General features: G+C 36.6%; 1 protein-coding gene across 1 annotated transcript in view; it reads left to right on the forward strand.

The window, feature by feature from the left end:
* The window catches only part of coq9 (coenzyme Q9 homolog (S. cerevisiae)), a 48404-nt gene that overhangs the window by 14585 nt on the left and 15122 nt on the right, over positions 1–18697 (forward strand). The window contains exons 2-6 of the mRNA XM_028809898.2: positions 2954–3122; positions 3477–3612; positions 14928–15070; positions 16891–16975; positions 17922–18026. Coding sequence (XP_028665731.1) covers positions 2954–3122; positions 3477–3612; positions 14928–15070; positions 16891–16975; positions 17922–18026 — 638 coding nt within the window. The remainder of the gene's footprint in view (positions 1–2953; positions 3123–3476; positions 3613–14927; positions 15071–16890; positions 16976–17921; positions 18027–18697) is intronic.

The following is an 18697-nucleotide window of genomic DNA, read 5'->3' on the forward strand; positions in this document are numbered from 1 at the left end:
CCTACCGCATCAAATCAATACCCTGCTATCAGTCCTCCGTGCTGTACTCCGCCTTCCCTCAATCGGACCTAACAGTCACTTAAAACCAAAAAGCCCTCAACCTGGCTGGGACGCTACAATACTTTCGAATTTCACTGCTTTCATATTCTGTACCATTCTCTGCATGTGTATCGTGCCATCGTTTGTTTGAGCTTTTCGAATTCCACTGCTTTCATAATCTCTTATCTGCCTTTTTTTCTCTCCAATGCCTTTGGGTCTCTATTCTCCGTATTGTCCTTTTACGCTTTATATGCGCTGAGAGCACATGATTTGTGTGTACTATGTGCTTTTACACAATTGATTTTTTTTCAATGGGTGTGCTCTTATATATTCCGTACTATCTTTGTGGACCTTTGTGGACCCCGTAGTGTGTTACGTTTGACTCTGGGGTGCAGTGCAGAAGTATCTTTTCTGTGTGGCTATGTCGTTAGCTATGGGCGCGTTGTTTATCCAGGCGGGCTCGTGTTAGTATATCCGTCAGTCGAGCTCATTCGTTTTGAACCCGTGCCTGCTTTGCTTCCGCAGTTTCAGACGCGCGTTGTAGGCGCCTGCGTTCATTGATCTTATCCAGGTGGGCTCGTGTGTGTATCGTTGAGCTGTATTGTGTTTGAATTTGGTGTAAAGCATTCAGCGGTTCAGCGGTGACGCCTGCTGCTATTTCCGTTAGTTGAGCTGTACGCGCCTGCACAGTACGTCTCATGGTCCCATCGCCGTGTACCTGCGTCCATGCCATCCGGTTACCTGCGTCCATGCCATCCGGTTTACCATTCTCGGTTAGTAATATGGATAGTGAAATATGTAAAGGAAGGAAGTGTGGTAAAGTGTATTTGGGGTCCATGGCATTGCACAGTTTTAAAATTAAAACCGTGCGCTTGGGCTGCGGGCTAGGCACAGGTTCACAAAGTAGCATGATCAAGCGGCCCTGGGGTGTTGATGGAGAGACTAGCTGGACCTGCATTCATATGCAGATGCACACTGTTCAGCCAGTTTCCGTAAAAGGGTCTAAGCAGGATAGAGAGGAGATCAAGAGAGAAATGAGCCAGAGGTAAAGTGAGAAAGAAAAGAAAGAAAATTAAGAAATGTCAGAATCATTGGAGAGCCAGTGCTGTGAAAAGTAAGCAGGCGGTTGTGAAGTGACCCTGAGAAAAACAAGCTGACAGCAGGCATGGAGCAAGGTCGTTTTTCCTGAGAGTTTGAGAAGGAACAGCGACCAACCACACTAGGTGGGCTTCCACTAAGGAGATGGCGGCAGGAGAAAAGTACAGGGCTTGCAGTGTTTCCCTCTGAAGGACAGGGGATGGTGGCGGAAGCAAGAGTTGGATGTGAAGGTTGACTGCACCTGGGTGAGTAAGGAAACATTGGTTTTAGAGAGATGCACTGTGGCTTGTGATTGCTTTACATGTGGATCCTGACTGTGTTTTAACTGTTTATTTAAATTTTAACCAACACAAAAACAGTGTTTTTACCAATTTATTTACTTACTATTGGAAAACATGCACTGCCCTTTCACACAGTGTTTTGTGGCTGGGAAATGAAAAGTACTAAGCCCACTTTTACACCTACCTCTCGCTGTTATGGTTCCTCACTGCCCATTACATTCATGGGTATGTCTGTCAATTTCCCAGGTTCAAATTACTTTATGCCAGCTGCAGCCAACCCAGAAATCACAGAAAGCAAGTCCAGAAATAATTAATTTTTAAGCTTTAATTTCTTTAACTTGCACTTGTTCTTTGAATATTATTTGTTACTCAAAATACTTGTTTATTTTAAGCTTATGGTTGAGAAAGTAGAGGTTCTTTCTTTCTTTCTGGTAATGTAATATTGGGTGCATTCTAACGGGGGTGTTTTCTGAATTTTGCATTCCAGTATTTTTTTTTTTATTTTATTTTATTGATGTTATTGTCATCATTCCATACAAATAGATCCATTTTTTTTACAAAAATAGGATTGAAAACAAATCAACCCCCATCCCTGAGAAAGAGAGCATAGCCAACAGAGTAAAACTTAAAGCTAGTAAAAAAAAATAAATTGATGAGTTCGATAGGCGGATAAAGATAAATGGAGAAAAAAAAGAAATGGGAAGAGAATCTGCTTCCTCAGTGCTTTAAGAGCTTATTCTAAAATATTATTGATTAGATTCTGCCAGGTTTTGAAAAAGTTCTGTGCAGATCCTCTAACTGAGAATTTGATTTTTTCAAATGTCAAATAGTATACAACATCAGTTACCCACTGACTTAAAAGAGGAGAGTTAGGATTCTTTCAGTTTAGCAAAATAAGTCTGCGTGCCAATAGTGTAGTGAAGGCAATCACAGTTTGTTTGTCCTTCTCCACTTTAAGCCCATCTGGAAGTACACCAAACACAGCTGTTAGTGGATTAGGAGGGATTGTGACACCAAGGCTGTCTGAAAGGCATTTAAAAAAAATTTTGTCCAGAATGATGTTAATTTGGTGCTGGCCCAAAACATGTGACACAGTGGGGCTGGAGCTTGATTGCAGCGTTCGCAGGTTGGATTTTGCCCTGGAAACATTTCGGACAGTTTTAAGCGAGACAGATGTGCTCAATACATCATTTTAAGTTGAATAATTGTATGCTTTGCGCATATGGAGCTCGAGTGAATTCTCTGCATTGCTCCTTTTCACTCCTTTTCTGATATGTTGAGTGAGAGATCCTTTTTCCATTGTCCTCTTGAATCTTTGAAAGGGAGGACTGACATTCCAGTATTTCTTATTGTTTTAAAACGGCTATTCCTTATCTAATTTTTTTTTTTATCATCACAAGTAGCTTATGTTGAAATTGTTTACAATAGAATCCATTAGTGTTATATTCATAAATGATATACTCATTCCAGACTTTACTAAATAGTTTTAATTGTACAGTATGTTCTGTTATAAGCAATTGCTGTTCCTTCTTCAGCACACAGAAATCAAATCAGTAAAGTGGAAAGGTCATTTAGAGTTGCTGCAGTGTTAAGACTTTCTGATGAATCAAAGCAAGAAGAAACTCCACCTCACTACTCTTCTGCATATCACAAGCATTACCAAGCCTCTGCTCCTGAACCAGAAACAGAATTTAAAAATACAAGGTATGTTGCTAAGTTTGCAGTCTGTTAAGTGGAATCTGATTTTATGGTACTCCTTTATTATATTACAAACGGTTGTATTTGTTTTCTTTATCTCCAGTCACATTTTTGGCAGTTTAATAACTGAAACCTTACTTAAAATATAATATAAGCCATTTATTGTTGACGGAAGAAATTCATGTAAAACTGTTAGCTTTGTGTATTTATTTTTCCATAATAAACTTGACAGGTTATGTTGTTTTATTGAATGTGAAATAGTATTTTTGTCCACTGTATTTTCTATTTTTTAACATTTGCTTTTCAAGTTATTATTCTGTTGACTGATTTTCAACAAAGTTATAAAATGTCTAATTGTAGCTATGCACATCAAAGTGGTGAACAGGAGGAAGACTATGAAACTGAAGAACAGCTACAGCATAAGATTCTTACAGCTGCCTTAGAGTTTGTCCCAAAATATGGATGGTCTGTGGATGCCATTGCAGAAGGTGCTAAGGTACTGCATTATATGAGCTCATTGCTTAGGAATACATTCATTTCAAGTTTGTTGCTACTTTAGTTGCAGTGTTTTTTTTGTTTTTATGAAAAATGCAAAATGTCACTTGCTAGCATTTACTCCCAACTTAGTACTGTAGTTTACAAGAAAGTTTGATATCCAGATCTGTGATTGAGACACTTAAAATAATCTTGCTCATTCAGTACTTTCATTTTTAATACATTAGAAAATTTAACTCTAATAAAATTTTAATATTCATCGGTTTTGTTTTCTTAACCTTCTTATTCAAGTAATAATCAATATAAACTAAACTCCAACCCACTAGCAGTGGTTGTAAAGTGAGATAAATGAGTGGTAGTTCATCACAATGTACACCCCCAAAACAGTCTCATGCATCCCTCTGTGGAAGTTAAGAGACGCCAGTCCGCGTGACAAAAATTTCTTAAAACTGTGGAAGAGTGGCAGACTTTCCGTGAAAAGGTCATGAAAAACAATGAGGCTAAGGATCTGCGCTGGTATCCCAAAGGTTGCCGGTTCGAATCCCCGTCACTGCCATAAAGGCCACTGCTCTGCTGGGCCCTTGAGCAAGGCCCTTAACCTGTAATTGCTCCAGGGGCGCTGTACAATGGCTGACCCTGCGCTCTGACCCCAAGGGGTATGCGAAAACTACCAAATTCCTAATACAAGAAATTGTATAAGGCGAAATAAAGAACAAAAAAAAAAAAAAAAATTATTGCAATGGCAAAACCAAATTTCAGATTAAACTCTTTGATCTTTTTATCAGAACACTGCTGAACTGCAACAAGGTAACTTGATCCATTTACTTTATTACATTTTACCCTCTGTGTGTGTGTCCAGCTTAAAACACAGTTTAACAATGGTCAAAAAAGGCAAGTTTCAGTTTCTACTGTGAAGAGGAGACTTTGTCCAGTCTGAAGCAGTCCATACCTGGTATTTCAAGGCCCTATTTTGTCCTTTAAGCAATGGCTTTCTTACTGCCGGTCTGAAGTAGTCCATACCTGGTATTTTAAGGCCCTATTTTGTCCTTTAAGCAATGGCTTTCTTACTGCCACTTGCCTTGTGAAACCTACAAAGTCTCATCTTCACAGTAGAAACTGAGACTTGCATTGTTAACCTGTGCTTGAAGCTGTTCCTGAGGCTGATTTGCTGTGAGCTGCATATCACACAAGCTGGTGACCCTCAGAAACTTATCTTCTGATTGGTTTGTGACTTTGGGTCTACCAGATCTTTTCGTTTAGGTGAAACTCACAGGACCATAAAAAAAAAAAAATTTTGTTATAAAGAATATGGGGTAAATCCGTATAGTATTGTGACCGGAGCCATCAGCAAATTGCCATGTCTTATGGCAGCGGTGCAAGGACAGCTCCATAGCTGCTCCGCTGCATCTGGTAAAAGGTAAACAGAGGGCAAAGGAATTGGTTGTCCTCTGCAGGATCATTGTTCCTGCATACCGTGCTTGTCGCCCAATGTTTAACATTTATTTTAACACTGGGCTTTGATCTGCTGTTCCTCACTCTCCTAATCTGTCTTCTGCAGACCGTGTCTGCCACAGCAGTGATTCCGAGCTGCTGGTGTTCTTCTATTCTGAACATGGGAGCTAAAGCAGGACGATCGCCTGTGCCACAGCTCCTATTCTGAATGAAGTTTTTGACTGTACTTGCCTTCTCTATACATTAATAAAGTACCTGTATTTTCCTTGAAAGCCTGGACCCCTTTTCCTGCCTCTCGTGCAACTCTGTGACCCAAGCTTGACAATATCTGTATTTAAAAAAATAAAAAAAAATTGCTTCTTAAATTGCAAATAATATTTTATTTGAAAATGAGATGTTTGATGTAACTTTTTTTTTATAGAAATACAGGTATGAAAATACAGAATGCATACGAGACGTTAAATGTAGCTTTTTTTATCAAAACACAGGTAGGAAAATGCACAGTGAAAACGAGATGTTAGATGAAGGCGCGATTCCAAAATGCTTTCCCCACATCATTTTTCCTCTTTCCGGAATCAGCTTTTCCAGGATTGTTAATTTTTTTTTCAGTGTAAACTGACGCCGTTTCTCACTTTTTTTTTTTTTCTTTTTTTTTTTTTGTTCATCTCAACGAAAACTTTGAGAAGTGCTATGAAACTCAAAACAGTATGGTATCGGCACACAACACAACTAAGCACACAGACACTCAGTACGGCTGCACTCAGAATTTGGCTACATGTATGATGTCATGCCTGCACGCTTGCAGAAACTGCCGAGACCGTAAATTTCACAACACACTGTCTCTGTCTTCGAGACAACCTGTTGCAGGTTTCCCAAGACTCGGCGAGAAAGTGTAGGAGTGGCATTAAGTATTTGTTGTATCACATTATTATCTTCAGTGTCCATTTTTGATTAAAAAAAAAGTTAATTATTCTGAAATTTACATTTTGTTAAAACAAGATTAATTTAACATGATGTTATATAATCATTTGTCCCGACCCATAAATGGCATTCACCATTCTGAAAATTGAATTACTTTGATATTCACTATAACGGGATTTAACCTGTATGAGGTTGTGTAGGACACCGTACTCGCTGACACTTTGATATTTCTATGCAACCTCTCTATTATTTAAAAAAAAAAAAAAAAAAATCCTGCGGAAAAAGACAGGAGACGAGACATGATCTTCACGTTAAGATCACGGAAGACACTTAAAAGACCCGTGAGATGAAAGAGAATGGTCACGGACCTTAAACATGAGACTTTGTGCCAAGAGATTGACCCAGGACCGTCTCGCGATGATGTAGAACATGAGATTCTTGCAAGACACGGCCTACTTACAACCAATATCAAATAAGACAACGGGCAGCAAAACATTCAGTTATCTAAAGGATTTGAGCACACACAGATCCAGGGTCTCAGTGCATGTAAAGCATATAAGGACAATAGGTTATAAATGAAACATCAACGACTAAGCGAAGAAGAAAGCAGCACGGAGAAAAGAGACTTACATGCATTGGACAGAAAAAAAAGCAAAAAAGAAAAAGAACAATCTAGGTGCAAATTCTGAAAATAAGGAAAGTAATTATCAGCCCGGAACAAGTGGAATTGAAAAAAAGCACGTCCAGTCGGGCTCAGAATTAAAGACAGAGTAAAAGACAAAGTAGAACTTCATAAAGACATTCACAAACGCTGGCGCGATATACATGTGGAGAAAGTTAAAGAATATGAAAGTAAGAAAATTAGAAAGTATAAAAAAAGAAAGTAAAGGTCGCAGTAGCGCAAACAAATTATTACTCTAAAGGGAAAATAATCACCGCGAACCAGGTGTCATTGGGGGGGAAAAAAAAGCAGGACAAAGCAAGGTCAGAAATAAAAGACAAGGAGTAGAGAACAAAGTAAAACATCATAAAGAGGTTAAAAAACAAGGGGGCCCAAACACATGCAGAGCAGGTTAGAGATAATGAAAACTGGAAATCAAAGACTAAAAGGAAAAAAAAAAAAAACAGGCGCAATACACATGCTGAGCAAGAAGGGAAAATGAAGGGATTGTGTTACAAAAAAAAAAATGCTTTAGTTGCCTCACATTTTTATGCAGTCGTTTTGTTCACCCCACTGAATTAAAGCTGAAAGTCTGCACTTCAACTGCATCTGAGTTGTTTAATTTAAAATTCATTGTGGTAATGTACAGAACCAAAATTAGGAAAAAGTTGTCTCTGTCCAAATATTTATGGACCTAACTGTAGGTGATATGTCATAAGTATATAAATATTGTAAGGCTTTGAAGTTTAAGTCAGAGAATTTCAAAAACGGGATTTACCTCGCATGCATTTATTAGTTACTTTTCCAAAAATATTATTAACTGCTGATGATGTAGATTGCTTTGTCTATGCTAAAATTCCAAACAGAGAAACCTATCCTGAATTATGGTACAAAGTCCTTAAACATATGTCTCACTGACCTCATTTAAAAGATTCAGTATATTGGGACTCCAAAGATTCCAAATATTGTTTTTACAGAAGTTCTGAAATAAAAGTGAAACTAATGAAATAGCAACAATTCAAAGAAAAAAAAAATCTTAAAAGTGTGTATCCGGAAAACCAAACACGGGGGTTGGCGAGCAAAGCGAGCAGGGGGCAAAGCCCCCTAATTTCTCTAAATGTAAAGACTACACTTCTTAGGGTAATAATGCTTTGTTATTTCATTTGTAACTTACCGTTTTCTTGCCATTATCACTGCAATAGTGTCCATGTAGTACTACAGAGGATAAATTAACACAGCCTGTTTCAACTCTTTAAGCAGAGGGTTTTTAAGTAATCAACAGAAGTTGGAATACTTGTGCAAATTGTTTGCTTCAACTTGCAAGGCTTAATTTACTTTAATTGCTTCAGAAAATTTATATGTTGTAAACTATTAGTTGTTTCCTGATAATATTCTGATACTTTCTAGTTTTTACTAACATAAACTTTAAATTTAAACCTCTGGCAATTTACTGCTTAACTTTTCACCGTTTTAGGTCGTTCATTACATTTCAACTGATAAAATTTGAGGGGAAAAAAATGGAGGTGTTCTAAAACTTTTGATCGGTAGTGAGTGTGTGTGTATATAGATAGGTAGATATTATTGCAGAGTTGACAGACTCGCCAACAAAAAAACATATTTCCTATTTAATTAACAAACTTAAATTGGACAGGATGGCAAATCTAGGTCAGAAGAAAGTAAGAAAGGACATTTTGATATATCAATATTTAGGAGTTAACCCCCCCACCCCCCTGAAAAGTTAAATACCCCATAATCTTAACTTGTTTGAAGGATTTGAGTAAAATTTGGTGACAAAGAAAAAAAAGAAAATAGCCAACAAGTTTTTGTTTTAGTTGTCAGATTTTTTTTATTTGTTGGTATTTATTTGTATCCTACTAACTTGCTTGCTTCTGGCTGAGCTGATAGTGGGCCTTATGCAAACTTAGGATGCAGTAGAGGTGAGTGATGGGCCATGTAAATAGCACCAGGAGCCAGTATGACTGTATACGTAGCAGTGTCCTAGACTGGAAAAATTGAGACATAATCACATTGTAAAATGAAAAGAGAATGTTTGGCAAAGCTCAATGGTTAACAAGTGCTGTGTTGTGGGTTTTTTTTTTTTTTTTTTTTTAAACTACCAACACTCTTAGATGTACCAGCTCTAAACTTGAATGCAGCTCAGAAAACTGACCCGCTTCCCACTTCTTTTCTTCATGGCACCTAAAACATTACCAGTGAACAATCCCCCCTATTTGCCACCACAGTCTTGAAAACTATAAGGGAAAAATGACTGTCTTCAGTAGCAGTTGAATTTCTAATGAGAAAATTTTCCGTACTCCTTACTCTTAATGCATCATTATAACGCATAGGGTACTGGCACTTGTGTATATCCACTTCAATTACTGCTTTGCTTATGTATTCACATCTGCAGACTTCAAAGGTGAACTACAAACAATTGATTAAAACACAAAAATAAATGATATGCTTAAGTTAAACCAATGAAAATCATAAACATTCCAAAATTGATGGTAATGCACAAATTTTACACTATTTCTACTAATTTTTGTTTCAATTCAAATTAATACACTTTTCTGTAAACCTGTCTTTTGCAATGACTATCAACAAAAGCTAAGTCACTAGGAAAAGCCAAACATGATCTACAGCAGGTATGTTTTCTTCATGGCCATTTGTGTATAGCTTATTCTAAAGTAAGTACTTCCAGTGACCCAATAATATTATTAGTACTTATTATTTGACTGATGCCTTTTATTTAAAGTGATTTATAACATTTAAGACACAATTGGTTACATTTATTTTGTTTTTCCAATTGGAACAGATGCAGGTGAAATTATTCCCTCATGGTCATACAGTTTCAGTAGCAGGACTTGAATCCACAAGCTCAGGGTTTGAAGTCTACAGTCTTAACCACAATAACACACTACCTAACAATAATAATCGCCTTAAGTTTTTTAAAAATAAAAAAGGAAAAAAAAAGCACTTGGTTATGTAGTTCTGGATGTCTAATTAACCGTCAGTACTATAATGGGCGCCCAATATTTCTATGTAATAATGTCCTACATTCTACCATTGGTATTACTATCCTGCATGATCAATGCAGCAGAAAGATGTAAGAATTGATTATGATTAACATAAGTGCTATATCATGTACAGCAGATACATTTTGTTTTTGTTCTTAAATTACAGGCAGTCAACTATATTGTTGATTTCTCCATTTTCAATGTGATTGAAGGCTTTAAGTTTGTTGGCATTATTTTCAGTAGTATTAAAAGTCACATAATAGATGTTTCATGAATTTTGTATTATGGGGCCCAGACACATGTAGTATACATCAGCTTTTTATCAAAGAAACTTGTATTAAATAAGTCTTTGCTTAGTGCAAAATTACCTTTTTGCAGTACTTAAGATTCAGTTTGAATCCAGGTAGATTTCAAGTCTAACCTGTGGACTTTGCATGCTCCCCAAGTATGGGTGGGCGTCATAAACAAAATTATATATCATGATATTTACAAAGTTTTCTACTATAAGGGTGTATGTCACAGTGCACACCTAAATATGTCTATGTTGTTATGTTCGATTTAATTCATATCAAGATAATTGTCTTTTTTTAAATTTGAAATTTATTTTTGTTATATTTGAATAGTCATGTAAACTGCAGGTAAATAAATCCATACTGGGAACAAATTAACTGAAAAATAATTACCATTTTAGAGTTTCACACAACTTGGAAAAAGAAATACATAGCTAGACCAGGTTGATGTTAGGGAAAGGACTACACATAAGAGGACACATTGGACGGAGCTATCTGTGTAAGCACCATGCTAAAGAGCATAGCACATATCAAATTGGTGTTGGCAATGTACTTTATATTCTAAGAAATGTGAAAACTGCAATGCACAGGCACTTCATACCCAGCAGTATATGCAAAAGCAAGAATTAACAGTCAGCCTTCTTTGCTTGTGTACGTTTCTGTTTGTGTTTCAATACATGCACCAGAATTTCAATATAGATGTATTTGAATCATCCAAACCCCCCACCCCCAACCGGTTCCAAGGAGGCTTGTACCATATTCCATAAGTCCTTCCATATTCCATATGAAAACTCACTGTTCATTCTTGTATTTGCATACACTGTTGTGTATCTGGAAGCGTTACGAGTGATCTGTCTGCATGCAGCTCACTCTGTCCACACTGTGCCACATCTGTCATTTGACCTGGAGAGAAAAGAATGTGTTTATTCTACATTGTCTTTTTTCAACTCCACAATTGTACCACCATATCTTGGGTTATGTCAGAAGGTGACCGGATGCATCACCTTCGTGACAAGTAACAAAGGTGGTTTCCTAATGTCTAAATCGCAGGAAAAATTATATACAGAAATTTCTCCATGCTGACAACTACTGCTGTTTTGTTTCAACTGACATACTGCATATCACTATCCACAAGTGGTTTTCTGCATAGGACTGTAATTTGCTGATGTCCTTCAGCAGAAAAAGTGGTGTAGAAAAATTGATAAATTGGTAAATTGCTCTGATTTAGTGTAATGCTGGTAATGTTAATTATTCCATAGAAACTGATTTTTGTAAGGTGTTTATTTATTTATTTACACCAGTATACAATTACTGATTCACAGTTCCAAAGTTCTGGTTATTGTCTATGTGGAATTTGAATATTCTCCCCTTTCCTCTCCCCCTATTTTCCTTCCAGATCCCAAAGACATGCAAGTAAGGGAACACGCAGCTCCTAAATAGCCTGATGTTCGTGAATGCAATTGTTTGTGTGAGTGTGCCCTTTGATAGACTTGAACCCCAGCCGTGTCCCTGCTATGGTCTTTATGCTGGCTAGGTGTATTCTGGAACCATGCCCCTCAATTAGATTTAACGATTTAGATAATGGGTGTATATTCAAGCAGGTAGACTGCTTTACAAAGTAATTCACAAGAGCTATATTAAGACTGCTTTCATTTCATTGGTTGTGGTTTACTACACAAGTCTTCTATTCATTTTAATATCACTTTATAAATATGATGAGCAGTATCGTGGATAATCGAGGGCAAAGGATAAAAATGTCCCTAAATTAAACAATTTTGCCCCTTAAAACACAAGGACAGATGCCAAATATGCCCCCAAAATTATGCATATTATTAGTTGTTATAGTACGTTAGTGACGGTCACACTTGTTAAAGAGCCGTTTTGATAGTATGCTTTTTACAGCTTCCCCTTTTCCTCCCTTTGTGTTCTTGACTGCATAAACTTTTTTTCTTTCTAAAATGAACTGCTTGGTTGTACAACCAGCATTTAGAAATCCTACTATAAGCATGAGTATCATTGACACCACGAACACTTCAGTGAACATGACTACCAAATGGTTCAGTATACCAACCATTGACTATCTGAAATTAGATTGGCTCACAATAAAAGTAAGTCCGGATAAATTGCCTTGGATATAAGGAAAGCCTTGCTGATTTCCCCCGTCCCCTCTATCGGCTGGTACTTTGTGAAAGACGATGGAAATATAAAACTTGAATGGCTTTCATGTGTTATGAAGAAAGTGATGTCCCATAGAATTCACTGCCTCTTTCTATTTAACTTGTAGCCTCTTGCTTTGCCTTTTGCTCCAGCATATATTAGCATTGTAGTTAACCCTGCAACCTTGGAATGCACTCTTATGTTCGTTTTAGCAGTATGCTCTATCTTGAAAAGCAATTTTTTTAAAGATATGTCGAAAAATGTCCCATGTGTTTTTATATATTTTACTTGACCCATGTATTTTGTAGTGATGGCCAAGAAAAATTTTGAATCTCATGTTTTAATGCAGAACAAGAGAAAATAGTTTGATAGACCCCAATGGCAACCCACGCCAACAGCAAACAATGTAAAAACCACTTTTTTTTTTAAATGTTACTTACCCCATGTGCTTTGAACGTGCACACAAACAGTAAACCCAAACACTCATGGGAGAGCCTTTTTGAATTGAAGACGGGACTCAACCAACAAATGACGAGAAGTGGATCTTCAAGTTAAAAAGGCAATCCCATGAGTGTTTGGGTTTACTGTTTATCTACGTGCTGATGATTCAGGAAGTAACTATTTTAGCAATATTTTAGCAAAAATAAAAGTATTTGTTTTGCACATTTTGAGTCGGCAACTGGATAAAAGACTTAGATTATACAACACAAGTCACATTCATTTTTTTTTCTTTTTCCCATGAATGTTTTTCACATTGTTTGCCATTGTACAGCACTGACTACCACTGAGATCTGTTATGGCGTTACTACCTTTCTCTTCATTCTTCATGAACACATGAAGTAAAAAAAATTTCTTAGTCACCACTGCAAAGTATTTGGGGTTAGTAACATATAAAAATAAAATTTTTGGGTGGAGTACTTAACAGTTTCTTTTGGGGAAAAAATTGCATCAGAAACAGGAAAATACATTTCCCATAATACATTGGAACGTCGGTACACGTACAAATCGGTTTACGACCAAAAAGTTTGCCAAACTTTTGCCTCGGTTCACGACCACATACTCGGTATACAAACAAGCCAGTTTCCCTTTCGGTTTGTGCGCGCCGATGATTTCCGCACGTGTTGCATTGTTCTCGGTCAGACGTGTGTGCTTTCGCTGTGAACTCTTTGTGCTCTATTTCGTTTCCCTTCCGGTTCGTATGCGCCGATTACTGTATTTAAGCAGGTGTTCAGCCTCTCCCTGTTCATTGTTCTCAGTCAGACGTGCGTGCTTTACCTGTAAACTCTTTGTGCTCTACAGTATTTCGTGTGCTTTTGCAGTTAAACATTGCTTCTATGCAAGTGAAGAGTGGTGAGAAGAAAGTTTTGCAGAAAATTGAAATCGAAGTAAAGAAAGAAATTATTGAAAAGTATGAGCATGGCATTCATGTTACTGATCTTGCCGCCGAGTGAAAGAAGTAAAAATCTACGATTTCGACTATTCTAAAGCAGAAAGAATCTATTAAAGCAACTGATGTTTCAAAAGGAGTTACAGCATTAACCAGGCAGAGGCCTCAAGTGCTGGAAGAGGTGGAAAAACTGTTCCTAGTGTGGCTGAACGAGAAGCAACTTGCAGGGGATAGTGTAAGCAAGGCGATGTTATGCGAGAAAGCCAGGAAGATTCATGGCAATTTGCTGCAAAACTATCCTTCTATGAGTGGCAAAAGTGAGGAATTTAAAGCCAGTAGAGGATGGTTTGAAAAGTTTCGCAAGAGAAGTGGCATTCATAGTGTGGTAAGGCATGGAGAGGCTGCTAGTTCCGACGCTGAAGCTGCGAAAGAATTCGTGAAAATATTCACAAAATTAGTGGAGGACGAAGGCTACATCCCGCAACAAGTCTTCAACTGCGACGAGACCGGATTGTTCTCCACCCAGTTCCTCCTCACTTCATGCCAGAACTCGATTCATGCAAGGTTAGTTTTCTTGGTGGTTTATGGTTAGTTTTTGTATTACGGATTTTTCAAATGTTCATTTTTTGGTTCATACCGTGAATTGTTGCAATGTTACTTTTCTCTTTTTTCAAATGTTCATTTTTTTCCCTGTGCTTGAAACTCATTTAAAAAGAGTGTTTACAGCGATCGAGTTGTAATGCTATTAGCGTGAATTCCTGCAAAGTTACTTTCTTGGTTGCTTATGGTTGGCTTTTAAATAAAGTTCGGATTTGTTCAAATGTTCCTTTTTTCCCCCTGTGCTAAAAACTCAAAAAAAAAAAAAAGTTTACAGCGATCGGGTCATAAGGCTACAGTATAGCGCAAACTCTTGCAATGTTAGTTTTCTCTGTTGTTCAAGGTTTTCTCAGTGTTATTCAATGTTTTTACATTTAGTTTACTATTACGCTGTGCATTCTATGGTTTAATTAACTATATTTGTGCTTAAAAACTAAAAAAAAATAAAGAAATATTTACATACAGTTCGTATGGTCTGGAACGGATTAATTGTATTTACATACAATCCTATGGGGGAAATTGCTTCGGTTCATGACCAAATCAGTTTACGACCAGAGTTTTGGAACGAATTATGGTCGTGAACCGAGGTTCCACTTACTGAGGTTTTAAATTTGAAAACAAGACTTTCCTATTCATTCATTGGTAAAGAGTATTTCTTTGTTTAATTGCTCTCTAATCTAATATTGTCAGTCCTCAGTTATGTTTTAAGGCTCATTGGTGTTTTTAATTACCAGTTTCCATTCTATATAATAAATGTAAGACAAATATATTTTTCTATATTTGTTTTAGCATGTTGTGTGATAGGACATCTCTTTTCTTTCCTATTTTCTGAAGACACTCAATCTCTCAGGTGCTGCAGCTGGAATGTTTAACAATGGTACTGGAGATCTAATTTTGCATTTTGTAATGCAATGTAACAGCAATCTATCTGACATTCTTTCTGAGAAACACAAACAAATTCAGCTAGGACAGATAGAGTAAGTAATGTTTTTTTCATGAATAATAATTATTATTGCATTACAAGAAAAAGTTTATTCTTTGTAATTATCTGAATGTATGCATTAACTACTCATAATGTGGTCTGATCTTCAACTATGTGTTTGACCACTATTGTGACAATCTGTGAAGTCAGGTCCTCAACAAGAAAACCCCCTTTCTGATAAGGTAAACAGAATGTATTGACAGAAGGAAATTTATTGTCATATGTTAGAAAATAAATAAAATTTCTTTAACATTAACATATCTGTACTCAGCTTTACTTTATTATCCTATATAAGGCAATGCATTTGGTTTGTGCACCAGTAATAAATTTACATTGACATAGGTTTTAAATATAAAAAGATAAGGAAGGAGAAAATGCACTGTGAGGAACCACATACTGTATATCTGAACACCAACATGCATGCATATATCAAACATAAATACATACACTAAAAAACTTTACATCTATCTGCACAGTGGCACTTATGAATTTGCAGTGTCAATGGTGAATGTGTATTCCAATTACCTGTTCTCATTAAATAGCCTAACTGCAGAGGGTACAAATTTCTTATGTCTGGAAGTTTTTTATTCTGTGTTTTAAGATTCTTTTTAGTGCCAAAAAGCTCAAATTAAATTTGCAATGTAAGTGAGGGTGTGTAGGATAACTGTGGATTTAATGGAGCTTTTTAAGAATCAGGTCCTCATAGAGCTATTGCACTGAATTTTTGTTTCAGCCCAATGACCCTTTTTGCTGCCTTAATCAGGCCCTGGAGTTTAACTTTGTAGATTAACCCAAACGAAAGAATGCTCTGCAGAACAGATAAGTAAAACCTGGAGAATGTGGCAGTTCACGGTAAAGTCATTCAACGTATGCAAGAACAGCCTTTTCTGAAATGTTTTAGCCATATCTAAAGCATTTTCATTACATCTACATCATTTAATTAAAAAGACAAAGTGAATAACACTCAAATTATGTAAGAATTGTTATTTTAGCATTGATTTTAACCAAAATTATCCGTTCATGAACAGAAAATGAGTCAGTAAATGTGGTACATGTAAATGGTGAAATGAATCAGGTGGCCTAAAATGATAATTTCTCTCTGTATAAACACCACTGAATACCACATCTGCTACAAATAAAATTTATTTTAAGCCACAGCAATGAAATGGAATGAGTTTTGAAATTATGAAACAGATGGCTGTTGTAAACAGTACTGTGGCCATACTTATTCTTGCATTCCAAAACCGCTGTTGAGTACTTTTTGTTGTACTTTTAATTTTTGTGTATTGGAGCTTGAGTAGCAGTTATTTAAAAACATACCATGATTTCTTGAACCTTTGCCTAAATTCTTTGAAATATATAAAAATCAAGCACTTAAAAATAATAGTGTGTTTTATTAGTTTTCTTAAAGTCCTTGAGAGTTTAGGCTGTAATACCTGTTATATTTAAATGTGAACAGATTATATTTGAAAGGATAAAGGAATTCGGTGATGCAGAAGCACTTCCACCAGGTACATCTATCTATAATATTCATTACTAGCAAATCCTCCTTCATAAGTGATTTTTTTTTCCAGCAAGTTTATGATATTCATATTATAGTGATGTTGTGTTGCCTTAACTTTCAGTAGGTGACTACAAGGTATAAAATATAAAACACAATCTAAGAAGTGAGAATTTCATTTAAATGTCTAGAATTTGGTGAAACAACTAAGGTTAACTATAAGCAGTATCTCCAAAAATATGACTTGCTTCAACAGTGATCTACACAAATTTTGTAGCTGTCATTTTTTACAGTTTGTTCTTTATTCTATTTAGACCCCTAAAGACAGATAAGTTCCTCAAAGAAGCAGTAGAAACACGACTCAGGATGCTGATTCCTTACATTGACAGTTGGCCTCAGGTATTAATTTCTTTTATTGCTGAAGCATTCATACAGTACCTGCTTAGGCTACCTGCTTAGCCTACCTGAATTTATTGTCTTTCTTGTTTGTATTTGGTAGCTGTGGTGTTAATCCTAAAAAGAGGCTTTTTAGGATGACCCTTGCCAAACAAAATTAAATGTGTACTGTATTTCCTTTACTGATAGTAGAGAGCGTGCTGCTTTATTGTAGGGAAGCATATTTAATAGAAAAGGGCAATTAGCATTTATTTTTTCTTACAATAAAGCAGAGCCCCTTCAACTAATATTGCACACATAGCACTTGTCCTGATTTACAGTGTGGGCTCTGATTCCTTCTCTTAGAAGTTCTTGTTAATCTGTCTTCATGGGGGTTTGGTATGGGGGGGTTAAGATTCTTTATATTAGGGACAGGTTTTAAATGTCAGTAACTGAGAAGTATAAATATAAAATTCACTTAGGCATAACTTTTTTAAAAAAAATGCATACACTTGCAGTCACCTCCAGGCAGCTAGTGTCTTCGGAAATGTTACTATGATTTCACTGCTTCTCATTCCACAGATCCAAATTTTTGAATGGATTTTCAAAAGTTCTATTTGTGTGATAAGACACTGCCATCTACCCTTTACATCCTTAGTATCACAGAAAGTAATTCTATTTTAAATGACTACCACCCAATGCAATTTAGATTTTACAAAGCTCTTTCCAAGTTGTTGATTTGTCATATTAAACTCTAGCAGTAAGTTGTCCTCCGTACAGCATGTGTGTACTTTTTTATATAGTTGGTGTGTTATGAAAGATGCCCTAAACCACCACATCCCTTTATACAGAAGCTGCAGTCATAAGGCCATGCTGAATCAGCAACTGCCACTAAAAACTGCCCTTTGGTACCTGATGAATATATAAATATGTCATTAATTCCTGATTGGTGTTTCCATCTCTTATGCAGGCAATGAGTATTCTCCTGCTGCCTCACAATGTACCAGAGAGCTTGAAGCATCTGTCTACTTTAATAGATGACATCTGGTATTATGCAGGAGACAGATCTACAGATGTAAGTAACAAAAAATATAAGTCGAGACGTTCTGCTCAAACTATGTAATGTACTAGTAAGTGTATTGTGTGCAGTCCTGGTTACCATGGTACAATAGACATAGCAGCACTTGAAGCTGTGCAGTGGACAGCAACCAAGTGCATTCCAGGACTTAAGGACATGTCCTTCTCTTGCAGACTCTGAGAATTAAACCTGTTTAGCCTCGAGCAGAGGAGAGTTCATGGGGACCTAATCCAGGTATTTAATACTAGAATCCCTGAAGCTTACAATTTTTTTCGTTGTCCTTGCCCTTAAATTTTCCTGACATATGCCAAGAATTTCGCAGCTCCTTATTGTGCTAATAATAATAATAATACCATCTCCCTACTCAAAACGCTAAATGCTAGGACAACGGATGATTCAAACCTATTACCTCGAGATTGCTAAGCGGTAGCTTTTTCCATTGCACTGTCTGCATAGATCTAAAATGGAACAGCGTTACCACTGTGACAACTAGTAGAAAATGAAACGCACAAACAAGCGTATGCAAACATCTTTTACTTTGTACTGACTGATAGGTGGGCTTCAGCAACATGTCAGTTGAACAATTTCTTTTTCTTCGGTTTTTTTCTTGAATAAAAGCATACTTGTTGCACCTTTTGTGAAAGTGCTTATTGGATATTTGGGCTTCA

This window comes from Erpetoichthys calabaricus, chromosome 9 (assembly GCF_900747795.2).
Source record: "Erpetoichthys calabaricus chromosome 9, fErpCal1.3, whole genome shotgun sequence".
NCBI classification, from domain to species: Eukaryota; Metazoa; Chordata; class Cladistia; order Polypteriformes; family Polypteridae; genus Erpetoichthys; species Erpetoichthys calabaricus.